A 17,560-nucleotide genomic window follows, 5' to 3' on the forward strand; every position below is an offset into this window, starting at 1 on the left:
GGAGGAGCCTGAGGAACACTTCCTCCTTTAAGCCTGTTATATCTTGCTCTGAGTGGCTGCTCATTATGAATCCAAGTATGATACTATTCTTAGCTTGTAAGAACTAGATCAGCTCTACAGAGTAGGCTTGTGGTAACTGTCTGTGCTGTTTGGTGTCTGGCTTAGTTATTATAGCACCAAACCTTTTTGCCAGAACAGGTTGCTTGCTAAAGCCCTCTCTTCTGCTTGGCTTACAGGAGCCTTTTGAAGGTGTACTCATTTGTGGGGTTAACCTTCCATTTTCTCTGCTTGCTGACTGTGCCAAGCATAAACAGGGCAGCAGGGAGTGCAAGAGCAGGGGTGGGGCTTGAGCCCCTTGGAACAGCAACTTGAACTTTAAATTGATTTAAGCTTCTCACGAATCAGCAGTGATGCACACAGTACATGAGAACAGTTGGTTCACTAATTTTTCTTTCCTTCCCTGGCTTTTTGTCTGTGACATGCATAAAGTTTCCTGGCTGGAATGAAATTTTGAGTTTCTCTGTTTTGAACTTGATTTATCATTTTATTTATTGACTGAAATGATTAAATTTCTTTTAATACAAATACTGAGCTAAAGATTTGGGTTGTTCTGAAGTTATCCAGCAAGCCTCAGATATACTAAAGGCCTACTTTAAAAATTCCTAAAAAAACTGGGGCTAATCTTTGTGATGGAGTGGGCCCAGTTGTTTTTTTCTGACTTACGAACCGCAATTTGCAACCACTTTATATGGAGTCTTCTGAGATGCTAAAGCTATTTAGATTCTTTTCCAGAAATTGCATGGATGTGCAGCTCTGAGTTTTACAGGCTGGAATTATATCAAGTAGATGTCTCTGATTGAAAGAGTGAACAGATGTGTTTGCAAGGAGTCTCACCTTTCCACTGATCTGCTGCAAACTAGTTTTAGAGTTACAGGATTTTCTTTTTTTCTCCTGTGAATGTCCAAACTTTCCAGAGAAATAAATCTGCAACCATACCTTTTTAAAGTGTACTTTTCTTCAGTGTATCATATGCTCATATGTATACTCTAACCCAATTCAATGAGAAGAATGAGTTCTGTCTACTTCCTTGGGAAGAGGAGAGGAAAATGGGAAGACATTGGACTACTGGACTCCTAATAAAGCAAGAGGCTGAAACAGGCTGGGGGTTAAGGTGAAAATTACTTTAGCAAGTCAAGATTCAGTCTTGCATCTGTGTCTATACAGTACTGCATATATCCTTGAGTAGTTGATTGGAGTTTGTTAAATTCTATATTAATGCAATTTTCTAGCCTTGAATTGGTAATCTGTAATTTTGGTTAGAGAATAACAGCTTGAAATGCAGTGTGTGGTATAAAAAAAAAAAAGAAAGCAAGATACTTGGTAGTGAGTGGAGTTACAACTGTGAAAAACAGGAGCAGACATGGGAAACCCTCCTTTTTGAGAGATATTTTCAGTTTTGAGATAAATTCTTAAAATATGGTATGTTTTACTTTGTTTGGATTTTTAATATTGTGTTGCACACTGTAAAATACATCACCACTTCTTGAGTTGATTCCACTAAATTTTTCCTCAACTGTCACTGTTTCTGCTTATCCCAGACACTTTACATTTGTATCAGTGTCCTTAGAGCATCTGCCTCTCCATAGGTATTTTCCATTAGTTTTGGGAGAGCCCTGCCTCTGCTTACCTATCTCAGAAATTGTTCTCCTTGCAAATTTGAAGCCGTGCTGTGATGGAAGCCAATTATTCCGTGACATGTTTGCTTCCTGCTCTGGATCATGTTTACAAGCCAGAGTGCTGTAGTAATAATAGCAATAAGCAACCTGCCAGCTGTCATGCCTGCTCCATAGACTTTGTCTGCTGTCAGCTCTCTGGCTGGCTGACAGTGTCTGGCTTGGAAGCTCTTGCTGCACATGCACAGGGTAGTTCAGCTTCCTTCCTGCCTTGTGCCAGCAGAGACTGCTTTGGCCTGTCCCTAACGAAAGCCGCATGCAAGAAGAGGAATGGTTTTCATTCTGTCCTCCTGCACGCCCTTTGAAGTCCTCATGGTGTGAATGAGTCTTACTTCCTGTGGCAGGGGTGAAAGGACAACTGAGTAAACTTGGCCTGAGGACTGATACATAGTTCTGTTTCTCATAAGATACACCAAATGTCCCCATAACCATCCTCCCAGAAGAGCTTTCTTGCTCTGAATTTTGGATCTGTATCATACATAATTGACTTGTAAATGTGGTACTTTTTGGGAGGCAGACTTGTTTGCTTACCTCCCTGCACTGTTGTACAAAACTTCTTCATTTGAAGGGACTGAAGAAAAATTTATTTCTTTTATTAAAGCTTACTGAAAGTGATCTGTTGTTCCCATCTCAAGGAGAAATTGATACAGTTGCTGTTGAGCTACATCTCATTCAAGCCCAGTAGCGGGTCTTTTCCTTGCCAGGCAGGACTGTCACTATAACCTGCTCATCAACCCCACCAAAAAAAAAAAATTAAGGTGAGGTTAGGATAAAAAATCTCACAGGTCTTTTATTAAAATTAACAGAAACTTTGAAAGAGTGATTTTCCTTCTGCCATTCACTTAATCAGGAGCTCAGATGCAAAGGCTCAGGTGAAGCTTCACTTCTAAACCTCAAGTTTTAAAATCTAGGAACTCTTGTTAAGAGTTCAGTATTCTCTTGAAAACACACCAGTTCTGTATCTGAAACTTTGTCATGTTATTGGGCCTGGAGTATGTATGTTTCCTTTAAAAGGCACCAGAATTAATGCAATGCCCCCTCAGGCAGAGTGCTTGTGATCAAAGGGCTGTGAAAGATTGGATGCTGATAGTATTTTCTTTTTTTTTCTTTTTTTTTTTCTTTTTTTTTTCTTTTGACCTGCAACATCCTTAAATACAGTTCAGCAGTGCAATAACGTTTTATGTTATTCTGGAACTAGATTTTCTAAAATGTTTGTTAGTAAAATGCAATGTCTCCTTTTTCTTCCTGAGAGTGGAATAATCTCCTTTATTTTTGTCCTGGACTTTTTGCCTGCTGTGCTGCAGATCTCAGCAACAGATCTGTTCGTGGGTATGTGTGTGTTTATACATATGCACGAGTATGAACATAGCTGGGGGTCAGGCTGCACTTGTATAATGTAGGTAGCATGTTTTTTTTTTTTAGTTGTATTTATGTTTAAAATTGACTTCTCATTCTTCACATGAATGAGAGTTTGTCTAATTAAGCAGCCAGTATTGTTCAAGCCTCTCTGTGTTCCACAGCTCTGAACACCAGTTGCTTGCTGTCCTTGGGTACAAAGCAACCTGCTCACCACAGGCAACAGGGATAAAGTGTTCAAAGGACAGTGGGACGTGATTCAGTCTGTGTTTCACCTTATAAACTTCTCTTTTCCCCCGCCCTCCCCCTTCTCCTTCTGCTTGGCAATAAAAGAGTGTCCTGTGTAATAGGAGTTGGGAGAGGGGGAGGAATAGCAGGCTTACGATAGACCTAACTTTGCTGAAACATTGGATGATGTCCAGTGTGACCATGCAGAGGGATGAGCTCAGGGAAATGGTTGGAAGTTCAAAGACCTTTTTGTATTGCTCACTGTCAGTTGACAGATGTGCTCTCTTTAGCTGTTGCTGCCCTGCCTAGTTCTTCCCACTGGCTCCCCTTCCTTGGGTTTGCTCCCCATCCTGCCTCTGGCTCTGCCTGGGGAGGCAAGTTAGTACCTGTCTTTCTGGGCATTTGCCTGCTTTCAACTCCATCCTGGGACTTGCCTTTGCTCATCTCTCTTAGGAAAATATTGTTTCTTTGCATTGATATGGAGAGATCAAGCTGGAATTGAGCAGAGAAGGGGGGGTTGAGGCTTAACTGTGTTTTACTGTTGGCATAGCCTAATCCTGCTGTGAGCACTGGTGAAAGCATTTTATTACAATCTATGATTGGTCTCTTATCAGGAGAAATGATGCCTATGAAGGACTTGTAGCTGTTTCAAAAAGTAATAAATATCCTTCATTTTAAAGGTTGGAGAAGGGGGAAAAAGAGGCAGAAATGTCCCAGGGTCATACATCAATATCAAGATAGGATAAGAATATGGGTATTCAGTTTCTAATCTTTTTGATGCTAATCCATTTTGTCCTCCAGCAAGATGAAGAGGTCTTGTTCCACCTCTGTCAGTGAAAAGAGTTCTTGCTGCTTCATTTGTATTTCATGTACCTACTTTGTGACTATGGCTTTTAAAGTTAGCTATGTGAGTGAAAACAATACACTTACCAGACTGTATAGCTGCTCCATTATGTCAGAACAAGACGTAGTGGTGGTTATTTGAATGTCTTAAGTGTGACCTCCTAGCTTTTGAATTTCTTCTTAACTTCAAATTTCCAAACACTTTGGATGTATTTACAACAATATTAAACATTCACTGTGTGATAGTGATATAGCCTTGGCTTTAACTCTATAGAAATAAAACTCATCAAAATATGAAGTGATCAATAGCCAACAGCAGAGCTGATTAGTAACAACCCTAGAGCAAAGGGCTGTGCAGTGGAACTGGAGCCTGATGTCCTTAGAACAAATCGAAGGAAACTGGAATGTTTTTGTGTAAGCAGTGTGCTTTTTAGTGGGAAGAAGGGGTTGGGAGGGCAGAGCTAGGAAGAGGGGGATTAGGAAGATTGCCCCCATGTGAAAGCTGCTCCCAGAATTTCTTGCATTTTCTTTTGAAGTATCTGTTTCTGACCATTATTAAAATCAGGTTACAGGTTTATGTGGATCCCTGCCCTGATCCCATTGGCAGTTCCTCTGCTCTATGAGACATCAGCCCTCATTCATTAGGTTGGGTTTTTTGGTCTCAAGTGGGTTTGTGGTTTTTCTTCCTCTTTTAAAGGAGAGCTCCTGTAGAAGGAGATTTAATTCCACCCTGCCCCCACTCCAGTGTTTTCTAGGCTAGCACACACTTGATCTCTGCTGGGTTAGGGAATTTGGTCCTCCTTTGTATATGGCAGTTTGTGTTTTGCTCTCTTCCCCTGTGCTTGAAGCTTGATTTTTATATCTAGGGCGAGTATGAAATTGGTTGAACTGTTTCCTGTAGGGGTGGAATTTCATTTTATGTCCTTAGCTCATGAAGGGATGCAGCAGTTCGGTGGGATAATGGTATCTGCTCTGAACCAGCGCTAATGGCTTAACCCTCTGGGAGCCTGAAGAATTCTCCCCTGGAGAGTGAGCATGCAAATTCCCTTCCAGGTGGCTCCTGTGCAGTCCTTTGGTGATTAGTCATGCTAAAGCATATGCTGGGAGGATGGTCTTAGTCCTGAAATTGCAGCTGAGGCCGGGGAAGGTTTTTCTCAGTGTGCAGTATTTGGAAGTTGTTCTTGGGGGAGAGAGGTCTGATCTGTTGGACTGATCATCTGAGTCCAAAAACGTCCTCGTTTTGTTTGGAAGCAGAGTTTGGAAAGTGGAGAGTTTTCTACTTCTACCTGCCCTGAGGAAGAAGACAAAACTCCTTCTTCATTTTGCTGCAGCAAACCACAGAAACTGAAATATAAGGAAGGGGTTCAGTTATTGGAAGATCAGGATGCTGTCAAATCTGTAGAGGGAAAATACAGATTTCTGTGCTTCCCCTTTCAGAGTATTTCTTATCCTTCATACCCCTCTGGGGCCTAGAAGTAGCTGGATATGAGATGGAGAGATATCTGCATGGGGTAGCCTAGACATGATGGGAAGGACCTTTTCCCGAGGGCCAATGCCAAATTCTTTGAATGTTGAGGGCAATTACATCTGTAGTGATGTCCTCATGTATGGAAATGCCTGCCGCACTAAGGAACAACTGAGAAGATTATCTGAATTTGTGGTTAGAAACATGGATGTTAGAGAAAGTCTGAATTTATCTGCCCTAATATATTCTTAGAGGGAGGGGGCTTTTAGGACAGGCCCTTGGTGAAAAATGTTGGAGGACTTGCTATGGAGAGCAGTGAATGATTCAGTATGTATAATCCATGCTTCTTTAACAGGACACTGGCAACAGTCCTGGGCCAAGGGGAAACAGAGGGTTGAGAAAGCTGGAAAAACTGAAAATGCGACTATTTGTTCTCCTTATTAAATCATCCTCCTTTTGTGTGTGGCTGCTGTCTTCACCTTCCTTTTTTACCCACCTCCCTCCCCTCTCGCTCCCACCTCCAGGGTAGTGTTGGCAGGAAAGGGAGTAGCAGCATAGCAGAAGAGGGCTGGCCTGCCTGGTGACAGATGGGAGTTGCTGTCGGCAGGCTGGGCTGGGATGAAAGGGTTTCAGGCAGGGTTTCAGGGCCTTTCTCGCCCTCGCCCCGTCACTTCACTGAGCAAATGCTCTTCTTTGGAGAACACACCTGTCAGGAACAGTCTTGTGCAGCCCCTTGCCTACCACAGCTGGCAGCACTTAAAAGCATGAACCTCTTGGAGTTGAGTGTTCCTCTCATCTGTGGGGGAAAGAGCAGGAATGATGCTCCCCCTTGAATTCCAGCTATGTAGCTCCAGGCCTCTTCAGGCGCTGTGGATTTGTGGGTCCACTCCATTACAAACAGACTCCTGTGTGGGCAGGCATCATCCCATGTCTGCCCCCTTCTTTCATCCTTTCTGTATGGAAACCTTGAGCAAGCTTGGGACTGTTGTCCACACCTGAGGTACAGAAAATTATCCCCAGCAGTGGATTCCTGCTTCTCAGCTTCTCCTTGCAGATTTCTTAGGCAAAAAACCCTGACAGAGTCCCCATGCTGAAACACACACTGTAGCATGTGACTTCATAAAGTCAAAACATTGCTTCTGATAGTTCTCACTCTAAGGAACTTGCTGTGTAATAGAAACAGGATGGACTGCCCTGGGAAACATGCAGGAAAGATGTTGATGGTTTAACTTTGCTTGTTATAAAACAAGTGCAGTTATAGGAGGACAGCAGGCTCAAGGATGAAAGAGGAACTCAATGGGGGAATTGCAGCAGCTACTTTATTGTGGAAAGGTCAGTGTTTCTCTGGGGAAGAGAGATTGCCAAGCTACAGCCCTACCCTGACCCCCTCTCTAAGGAACAGCTCTTCCTGGTAACTTGAAATTTTGTCTTTTGTTTCTAAGAGATTTAGCTCTGCTCCCTCAGGAGGGAAGGAACTTTGTTCTCAGGAAGGAAGCTGGCTGCAGCTACATGAGGTGTTTCTTTGCTCTTTCAGTGCTGCCCACATGCTCCCCCTTGGACTTCCACTGTGACAATGGAAAATGTATCCGCCGGTCATGGGTCTGCGATGGAGACAATGACTGCGAGGATGACTCTGATGAGCAGGACTGCCGTAAGTCACCTGTCTGAGGGAAGAGGGTGGGTGCAGTGCCTGCCTGCTGTGACTGGGGAAAGTTGACCCTTTTTATTACAGGAATGTAAGAGTCTATCCACTGAATTGGACCACTGGCTTGTAGTAAGCTATATTCTGCCCATGACAGAGGTGTGTACCTGTAAGCCCTGCTGCCTTGGCACCTGGCTTGCTGTTCAGCTGCCTGTCTTGGGGGAGGGGATGCTTCTCCATCCAGCTGTAGAACCGTTTATGCCCTGCAGCCCTGCTAGTTAATGTCCCATGAAGCACTTCCCTGAGCTGGGCTCTTCATGCCCTCCCCTGTTAGTGGAAACACCTAACCCCTGCCAAATCCCACTGAACTGCCTGTCTGGCTGACTTCCTGTGGCCTCAGGTTCCACTGTCTGACTTTTCTGCAGTGCTGGCTTGTCACCAGCATCCTGTCCCTTCAAACAGGGCTCCTTGACGAGAGGGAAGGTGCTGTAAGGATACTGCCTACACAGAGTTGTATGCATGGGGCTCCAGAGTGACTCTCTTGGAGGAACCCCATCTGAAGAAATGTAGAAATAAAGCTCTTGACTGTAAAGTATTCTATGTCCACTGCATTCATAGAAGTTAGTTCACTTTCTGATCAGTATATCCCTGATCTTTGCCTGCCTTTTTGGGCAAAGAACTGGGAAGCAAAGTTCAGGGGTTGACATCCTGTGTGATGCTCTGGAATGCAGGACTAAACTCAGTTTTCCAGTCCATTCAAATATATTCATGAATGAAAAGATATGTAGGTCTGGGTCTCTTTGGTTTTCTGTTTTTCATAAAAGTTTGAAATGCCCTCATATCTAAGATAACAGTGGAGAAGGGTGTGATCAAAAGATTTGGAGAGCAATGAAAGGAGAAAGAAGGTTCTGTGCATGAGAGATTCCTGGAAGGTTATTCAGGCTAGCAGTAACCATAGGAGGGTTTCTGTTGGACTGGAGTCCTCAGGTGCTAAATTTGCAGTCCTTTTCGTTTCCTTACTTGTCTGCAGACAAGCTTCCTTAGGAGACTTGCAAGGAGAGTGGAATGAGGCTCCAAATACTGAGGTGTTCGCAAGAGGAAGTTCAAATTTTCTCTCTCCCTCTTCAGTGAACATGTCCTTTGCTTCGGCGGCGGCTTTGACATTGTTGTGAAAGAAGGTGGAAATACAACACTGCTAGCAGTTACCTGTTAGATAATGAGAGAGACTATTAACTCAATTGAAAAGAGGTTTGGATTACCTTTTTTCTGTGCAGGGTTATCTTCAGTCTGTCTTGGGACAGTGCTAGAATACATACCAGCATAGGATGGGTGGCTTCATCTCTCTGTTCCAGCTACTTCCTTCAACCTAAACCTCAAGTTTTAGAGCCTGCTGTACTGTTGGTGTGTGAACAGAGTGGAAAAGAGACACTCAAGGAATCTCCCAGTGGCTCCCCTGGTATTTGTTAGGAGAATCAGCTCTCCAGCATCACCGTGTCCTTGGAGGATGATGTTGCTTGACTTGTAACATGTCACACATTTGGTGTTCTGCAAGCTAAATCTTCTTGCCGTGCCTTCACCTTACCCCCGTTGTGTCCTTGCAGCTCCAAGGGAGTGTGAGGAAGATGAGTTCTCATGCCAGAATGGATACTGCATTCGCAGCCTGTGGCACTGTGATGGTGACAATGACTGTGGGGACAACAGTGATGAGCAGTGTGGTGAGTTAATGTAAATACTGCCTTCACAGTACTTCAAGAGGAGTTATGAGTTGTGCAGAGTCCAGCCTTGCAATTCTAGGATTCCCAGAACTCGGCTAAGGCTCCCAGCTGGCTTTTCTGGGCTGAACTTGTGGGATATTCCATTCCAAGGGTTGGCTGCTTAGGATCTTGGGCTATGTGGCTTACCTGCCAGGCAAAAAAAATCACTTGAGACCTTTCCTTCTTTGACATGGGATTGTGAATTCCCCTTGGATTCCTGTTGAATCCAGTACTCTGTGTCAGTTCAGCAGCGAACAATGATGGTTTTGCTCGGGCCCTGCCTGACAGGGATATGTATGGTTTAATGAGCAGTCTTGTTTGTGGGTGCCCTAGGAGCTTCAGGAGGATGTTGTGGTGTTTTCCTGGGTACTCTGAGAAAAAGCCAAGGCTTTGTTTGCATTGCTGTCTCTGCAGATATGAGAAAGTGCTCAGAGAAGGAGTTCCGTTGCAGTGACGGCAGCTGCATAGCTGAGCACTGGTTCTGTGATGGGGACACAGACTGCAAGGATGGCTCAGATGAAGAGAATTGCCGTGAGTGCTTTTCTTTGTAATCACAGGAAATAGCCCTTTGGACCTGCTCTTGCCTTGGGTTTTGGCATGTTTTCTGCAGCAGAGATCAAAAGAAAGTTAGTTCTGCCTGTACTGGCAGCTATGCTACCTTCTTCTGCCTACCCCAGAGGGCACAAAAGAATGGTGTCTCTCTTGTGTTACTTCACAAACATACTTCAATTGTGCCTTGCTGCTTCTTTCTTCCTATAGCTGTGACCTTGGGTCAGAGCAGGAGTTTATACTTTACTGAATATAGCTCTCTATAAAACTGGAGGAGTTGAAGGGCAGCTGGAAGGCGAGAATACTATTCCCTTCTTTTTCCTCTTGTCTGATTCCAGACTGAAATTTTGGAAATGGAGGCATACTCTGCTTATTGAAACCACCCTCAGGTACTGCACACTGAAGACACCTCCTGCCTGCCCAGTCTCCCTTCATGTAAATGCTTTTTGCAGGATGTTGCCCAGCAAGTGACCCATGCTGAAGGAGGGGGGTGGTGTTGGGGCATGAGAACCCACAACAGTTGTTTCCTTCTTCACCTTCACAGGCTTGTAGCAAGTGGGACCGGAGTTTGTGTCCCTTTCTAACCCACACTGCCTCTCTCCTGAGTCTGTGAGCACTGTCCATGTCTCTGGAACTTGCAGTGGTCCCTTCCCCCTCCCTGCTCTCAAAGGCATTTTGCAGAATTTGTTCTAGATAGCAGGAAACTTCAAAAGGCTCTGGGAGGGGGATGAGGGCTGCCAGCTCCTGAAGGGCAGGGGGAGTGGATGCATGGGGGAGTTGTCTTTTATCTTTCCAGATAATGAGACTTGGCAGAAAGCCAGGGGCTGCAAACATTTCTAAGCCAGGAAAGGACTCTAAGAGGAAGCCAGCCTCTCTCCCTCTCCTTTCGCTCTCTGCCTTTCTTGTTCCCCTGCCTGTCACTTCACCGAAGGCCATGAATAGACCCTCAGGAAGGGAAGAGAGATGTTCCAATGTTGCCTCCTGTGGGAGTGGAGGGGCACCCAGAAGTGGTGTCCCTGTTTCTCTGAGCTGAAACGCTATTTCAGTCCTAGCTGGCAGTTGTCTCTATAAGACATTTTAAGTAACTTGCTAAGAAGTTCAGTTTGGCTACCTCCTGTTCTTTTACCTTCATCCATGTGGTTGTCATCTTTTTCTTATCTGCAATCATGTTTGTCACTCGTCTGGGACAAGGTGGGATTACACACTTCTTTTTTGTCTGGGTTTTTTTCCTTTGTTTCTTTTGGGGATGTGTGTGTTATAATGGAATCACACAGCATGATAATTTAAGTCACTGATTTAATTTTCTCAAGGAAATGAAACACTCAGGCTCTTTTTGGTGAGGGCCACATTAACACACATTTTCATATCCAGCCACTGACACTCACTGAATTAAAGTTCTTAGCTCATGCCTTCAGGCTGTGCCCATTTCTTCAAGTTGAACAGGCAGGTGTAGTTCACTTCGTAGACTACTCTTTCTTTTCAATCTTTCTTTTCCTTTTTGTTTAATAGATTTATATTCAGAACTCCTCAGCTGGGAGACTTGTATATCTGAAAAGTACAGTGCATTCTCCAAATAGTATGAGAAGAGGTGTCAGATTCTGTTGTGTGGGACTCAGAATATTTTTCATGCCTTCCCACTTAGTGTACTGTTGAACAGAGAGCAGTAGGCAAATCCTTGACCATTAGTTTGTTTGGCTTTGCCCAGGGTCATCTCTCTGGCAGTGCTCCTTACTGAATAGGCATGGTTGTTTTGGCCAGAGCTTGAGAGGAAAGGGAGACTGAAATCCTCAAAGGTCAGGTGCTGGCCTGGACACCCTGCTGCTTGCTTGCTTCCTTTGGTCTTCAAGTGCTTATTTTTGTTAAAATTTTAAAGGAATCATTCCTTAGTTTAACCTTGCATTCTGACATGCCACAGTCCTTAATATGCAGTTATCCCTAAGGTTTCTTTATTTTTCTGTCTACCTATTTTCAGATTTATTAAACAATTTAAACACTTTTTTGGCACTAAGATATAGCGCTTCAAGCATAAGATGGAAGGTGACACTCTCGGATCCTTTTTGAGACTTTCCCATAAATTCTTCCTTCATATCTTTTTGCTTCTCTGGAATTTAATGGCTCTTGAAAAGTTCAGTGTTTATAGCCTGATATCCTATGTAACTTTTTTTAAAAATTGTATTTACTGGATCGTCTCCATGAGTCTTTGCATATGAGTTTAACCTGCTTTTCAATGAAGCAAAACCAGCATTCCTCTCTGTAATACAAATCATGCAGAGATGAGCAGCAATGAATACTTGCCAATCCATTATGGGGCTGAGAAGGTTGCCTCTAAACTAGAGTGTGCCTTGTCACCTCACATATTTTTTCTTTGATTCCCTTGTTAGCATCAGATGTTCCAGCTGCCACCTGCAGCTTGGAGGAGTTCCAGTGTGCATATGGACGCTGCATCTTGGACATCTACCACTGTGATGGTGATGATGACTGTGGGGACTGGTCTGATGAATCTGACTGCTGTAAGTTAGCACAGTCCTTGTCCAAGAATCAGAGTTGCAAACTTAAATGCATTTTGGGTTGGCTGGAGAAGGGGTTACAGTGTAGATGGCAATCTAATTGTTCACAGATAAGCTGGCTCCTTCATTATTAGGGGTTTTGTTTAACTCTGGAAAGTGAGAATAGTGATGAGAACTGTGTAGTCAGTGGACTTCTGCTTACAAGAATTACTACAGTTTCCAGAAGAAATCTATTCAGGACCAAGTTCCTTAATAATGGGGGGTAAGGGTGAAACTGAGGAGCTTTGGGGATTGTTGCATTGGTCTGAGTTTGCTTTTTCTGTGTTTTATCATTTCTGCAGCATCTCACCAGCCTTGTCGCTCTGGAGAGTTCATGTGCAACAGTGGCTTGTGCATTAATGCTGGCTGGAGGTGTGATGGTGACTTTGACTGCGATGACCAGTCAGATGAGAGGAACTGCAGTAAGTGCTGGGAACTGGTGGAAACATTCTGTTTCTGTGGATGCAAAAGAGTGTTTGGGACAGTTAGCTTTGGAATTGGGTCTCTTCTGATCCTTCTTGCTTGTCTGATGTTCCTTTTCTGGGCCCTCAGCTACGTCTATGTGCACAGCTGACCAGTTCCGCTGCAAGTCAGGACGCTGTGTCCGTCTGTCCTGGCGTTGTGATGGGGAAGATGACTGCTCTGACAACAGTGATGAGGAGAACTGTGAGAACACAGGTTTGACCTGCTGCTTTGATGCTTAATAGCTAATTAAGTTTCCGTCCTGATGGTAGTAGGTAGTAAAGTCTCTTGTGTTGCTTCAGGGACTTCAGCCTAGAGTTTCTGTCCTTCCCAGAGAATGGGATCTGTCTTATATGCTTGCCAACTTGTGCAGGTCTGTGTGCTTACACTAACTTAGGTGAAGGTGTTTTCTGGTCAAGTATCCTCCTGTCTTGTCCTTACACTGTGAATTACCGCAGAGCTCCGGGACAATTCCATTCAGACTTGGAAACATCAATAATGTACCAAGTTACTACCTTTGTCACATGGGCTATACCAACTTATGCCTTCTAGGTAGTTCTGGATAGCTTTCCTGTTGCATTGTGAAGTTGCTGAACAATTCTAGCAGACAGTAGAATCAAGGAGGACATTTAGTGGAAGAGAATAACAAGACCTTTGTTTTAGAGGATTAAGGGTGTCAGCTTCCCCCTTAGACATTTGCTCAGGAGTTACTTTTTCTAGTATTCATTTCACATATTGCTATTCCTTTGTGTGATAGTGGTTATGGGGAGCAGGAGGGTTTTAACATACCCTAGTGTTATGGTAGGATTCAAGGCATGTCTAGAATCTTCTCTTTTCCTTAAAGTCTTCAGGATGTCTGTAGGTTTTGTTGAGGACTAGAGTGTGCTGGTCCATGAATTGATCCTAGTGTGTGGAGCCCAGCTATATGTACTGATCCTTCTGCATCAGTTTATTCTGAACAGTGGTTTCAGGGGTAACATAATGGATTTGTGAAACTGTACCTCTTGTTTTGGAGCTGTTGAGGAGTGGAGAGTGGCTGTTCTATGAGGACAGCTGAGCTCAGAGGAGCTGGAGAGGCACACTTTGTAGTCAGTTTGGGAGCAGCTGCTCTCAATTGGTCAGCTGTTGTGAGCATCAGTGTGGTGATCCTGGAAAAAGCAATTGTACTTAAAGACAAGCTGGTAACCCTGTTTCCTTATCCTGATAACAAAGGTATTTAGAGGTACTGAAAGAAGCCAAGTCAAACTGCCAGAGCCATTGAAATTGACTATCTCCATATCAAACCAAACACAAGGTGCAGTTACTGTAAGGTTAGTTGTGCAGTTCTACGTTAGGTCTATGGTGACAGTGAAAGGTCTATGGTGAAGATGAAACTGGTTTTTCCAGGAAGCGTGCTTACTCATCTAAGCGACATAGTGTGGTGTCCCAATGTCTGTAGCAAGAGTTAAAATCCTCTTGGCTTTAGAGCAGAGATATATTTTTATTGGCCACAGAGAAGATTCCTAAAATGCTAGGCAATCAGCTGGTGTAAGGATCTTTATGTTCAATGTGACAAATGAAGTCCAAGTTTCAGAATCCTTCATATACAGTATTCCTGTGCTCTCAAAAGTGAATCTGCATGTTGTCTGGTTTTGTGTTTGCACCTGGTATGTCTGTAATTCTTAACTCTTTTTGTTAATTTCACAACTACCCTTTTCCACACTGTTTACAGGCAATCTGCCAATCTGATTGTTTCTCTGCTGGTAACTGTATTGTCCTATTATCTTTGTAAGATTATCAGAGGGTGATGATTTAGGGACCGGTAATCAAGTTAGCTCAAGAAGTACAAGAAGTAAGAGGCAACAGGACAGTGCAATTATTGCTGAAGAAACAATCAGATTGGCAAAGTCCCTACAAACAGTATTACTTTGCTTACAAGAATTCTGTGCAGTCTCCTTGCCAACAGCAGAAGTTGAAGCGTGTAGGTCATGTGAAATCCTGTTGCCTGAGCTCAGATTTCAGGGATGCATGTAAATCTCATTCCAAGTCCATCAAAGTACAGCTAGGGCTAGACAAGATGTTCCTTCCTAGGCAGGCTCAAGATCCATAGCTGTGCTGGTGTGACAGATCAGATTATGAAAGTGAGGAACTGACTTCTCCTTTGCACATGCTGAGTAGGATTGTGGATTCTGAAACCAAAGGGAGCTAAGCCAGGACCTTCCAGTCATTCTAAGAGAAACTAGTCAGAAGAACTTCACAGTAAAGCAACAGTGGACTCAGACTAGCAGAGAGTTTGCAGACCTCCAAATCAGCATAAAAGTATGCAGAGCAGTAAGGACTGCTAGATGAGCTGAATTTAAAGGAAGAAGTAGTAATGTATTTGTGCTCATATGAAAAGTTTGTTACAAATCTTGGAAAATATTCTGTATTCTTTTCTTCACCATAACTATTGTTCCATCAGTAAGCTGTGATGTGCTACTTTTCCCTTCTTCTATTGCAGGCACCCCTCAGTGTGCCCCAGACCAGTTCCTGTGTGGGAATGGGCGTTGCATTGGCCAGAGGAAGCTGTGCAATGGAGCAAATGATTGTGGAGATGGCAGTGATGAGAGCCCACATCAAAACTGCCGTAAGTCCTCCCAAGTTCAGTCTTAGACATAAATGGAAGCCCATTAATGTGTGGGAGTCTGTCTGGTGTTACTGAAGGATGTGTGTAGGAAGGAAAGTCTGAGCTGTGATAACGGGAGCGAGTTAAAGATTGAGGAAAAAAACCTTGTTGGTTTTGCCAATTAAAGACTGCACACAAGGAATGATGGGGAAAAGATTATGATCTCAGATATCAGCATTTGTCTGCAGAGACACTGAATCCTAAAAACATGTTAATCTGAGCTCTGTTGTCCTGTTCAGTTGTGGCCTGCAGAGGAGAGCTCTGGCTGCAAAGAGGAAGCTTCCAGCACAGCTTGTGTCCTCCCCCTCTTGTTCAGCCCGCTTTGAAGGGTGACTGCTGCCTAACAGCTGAAGGCAAGAGCAGCTGCCTTGTGGTTTCTGCTCAGTTATCTTCACATGTTTCTTCCGCAGGTCCAAGAACAGGGGAGGAGAATTGCAATGTCAACAATGGTGGCTGTGCTCAGAAATGCCAGATGGTGCGAGGGATGGTGCAGTGCACTTGCCACACAGGTTACAGGCTCCTGGAAGATGGCCGATCATGCCAAGGTGGGTTTTTGGAGCAGTAGCCTCCTCCCTGCTGCTTTGGTATGTTTGAAATTAGTGGCTATGATAGGGTGAAAATCAGAGTATGAAAGCAGATGCAATCTACCAGTGAGATTTTTGGGTTAGTTGATGATCTATCTAATGGTAACTTTCTCTGTAACATGCAGATGTGAATGAATGTGCTGAGGAAGGCTACTGCAGCCAAGGCTGTACCAACAGTGAAGGAGGCTTCCAGTGCTGGTGTGAGCAGGGCTACGAGCTGCGCCCTGACAAACGTAGCTGCAAAGCTCTAGGTAAAGGGGAGTTCAACCTAACAACACAACTGGTGTGTGTCTGTTGGTCCAGTTCTCATAATGATGTCTTTAGTGCTTCACTGGCAGCATTGTGCTGTTCACAAACAAACCTGTGAAGGAAAGGAAGTACCTGTACTTGTGTTAGATATGCCCACACTGTTGATAAGTGTTTGTGAAAATTTTGTATGATTTTGACCACGGAGAGAGGTACTACACTGTTTCCTTTCCCTGCCAGGGAGATGATCCTTCCTTTTCTTCCTAGTCCTTTGTCATTTGTTGTGACTCAGAACCTGGGACAAAACAAGCTTTCTGTCTCTGTTCAGGAAGTGTCTTAGCCTTTCCAATGAGTGAGGTTGTATCACAACTCCTCGTGGTTTGACCCTTGATGCTGTTCACTAATTCTGAATGCTGTGAATGGCTGCTCTATGGAGATCTGCTGGGTTTTTTTAAAGATACCTATACACTTCTTTAACTTTATTCCTCCTCTAATGTAGGAGCTGAGGAATTAGAAATTTCACTTAAAGACTTTAGATTTCATTAGGAATTCCCCTAGTGATATCCATAAAGGATGTTAATATTTTGAGGATGGTTTTTTGCAGTGGAAATGTCTGCTGAGTTTATATCGGGCTGAGGCAGATTTCAACTGTGTCCTGTCTGTAGTAGAAGGTGTAGTAGAGCATGTGTGTTTGCATGGCTAGGAAATGCATATAGGAAAAAGAAACTCTAGTCCAGCTGCCAAGCGGCTGTCCAGTGATGTAGTTTCAGAGGCTGAGGGGAGGCAGGCCTAGGTAGGACCTGGAATGATTGCTTCTTGCTGAGTTAATGTTTGCCAGAAGGTTTAAAACTGCTCATCTTTGAGTTAGGACTATGTATAGAGGATGTAAAAACACTCTCTGAAGTGTTTTGCATTTGAGGGTTGATTTCTGCTGCCAGTACTGCAAAACTCTGTTCTGGGACTTGGTGCAGAGGGAATGGTAGACAGGACCCAGTCAAATGCTGTCAAATACTCCAATGCTGTCTTCCTGTATATTCTTAGGGCCAGAGCCCGTGCTGCTCTTTGCCAATCGAATTGATATCCGACAAGTGTTGCCTCATCGCTCTGAGTATACACTGCTTCTGAACAACCTGGAAAATGCCATTGCCCTTGATTTCCACCACAGCAAGGAGCTGGTGTTCTGGTCTGATGTCACGCTTGATCGCATCATGAGGGCCAATCTGAATGGTAGCAACGTGGAAGAGGTGGTTTCCACAGGGCTGGAGAGCCCAGGTGCGTCACTGCAAAAAAGGCAATGGTATAGGGTGGGTGAGTGGAGGAGAGTGGGGACCCAGCATTCAGAACAAAGTGCATCTCCCTGAGGAAGGCTATGGGTTGGATGGAATGGGTGTTAGGTCAGTGTCCCACTGGAGTTAATCTTGGCTGGCAGAAGAAGAAACTGGGCCTCTTCTGAGTTGGACAGAGAAAAGGAACTATTTTTCTGTGCAGATCCATGGTTTCATTCTGTG

At 44.0% G+C, this 17,560-nt stretch overlaps 1 protein-coding gene across 1 annotated transcript in view; it reads left to right on the forward strand.

Moving 5' to 3' along the window:
* The window catches only part of LRP4 (LDL receptor related protein 4), an 83,398-nt gene that overhangs the window by 44,382 nt on the left and 21,456 nt on the right, over nt 1–17,560 (forward strand). Inside the window, exons 3-12 of the mRNA XM_066551530.1 lie at nt 7,160–7,276; nt 8,869–8,982; nt 9,436–9,552; nt 11,952–12,080; nt 12,419–12,538; nt 12,669–12,794; nt 15,058–15,183; nt 15,633–15,767; nt 15,932–16,057; nt 17,094–17,324. Coding sequence (XP_066407627.1) covers nt 7,160–7,276; nt 8,869–8,982; nt 9,436–9,552; nt 11,952–12,080; nt 12,419–12,538; nt 12,669–12,794; nt 15,058–15,183; nt 15,633–15,767; nt 15,932–16,057; nt 17,094–17,324 — 1,341 coding nt within the window. The remainder of the gene's footprint in view (nt 1–7,159; nt 7,277–8,868; nt 8,983–9,435; nt 9,553–11,951; nt 12,081–12,418; nt 12,539–12,668; nt 12,795–15,057; nt 15,184–15,632; nt 15,768–15,931; nt 16,058–17,093; nt 17,325–17,560) is intronic.

Source organism: Molothrus aeneus, chromosome 6 (genome assembly GCF_037042795.1).
Source record: "Molothrus aeneus isolate 106 chromosome 6, BPBGC_Maene_1.0, whole genome shotgun sequence".
Lineage (NCBI taxonomy): Eukaryota > Metazoa > Chordata > Aves > Passeriformes > Icteridae > Molothrus > Molothrus aeneus.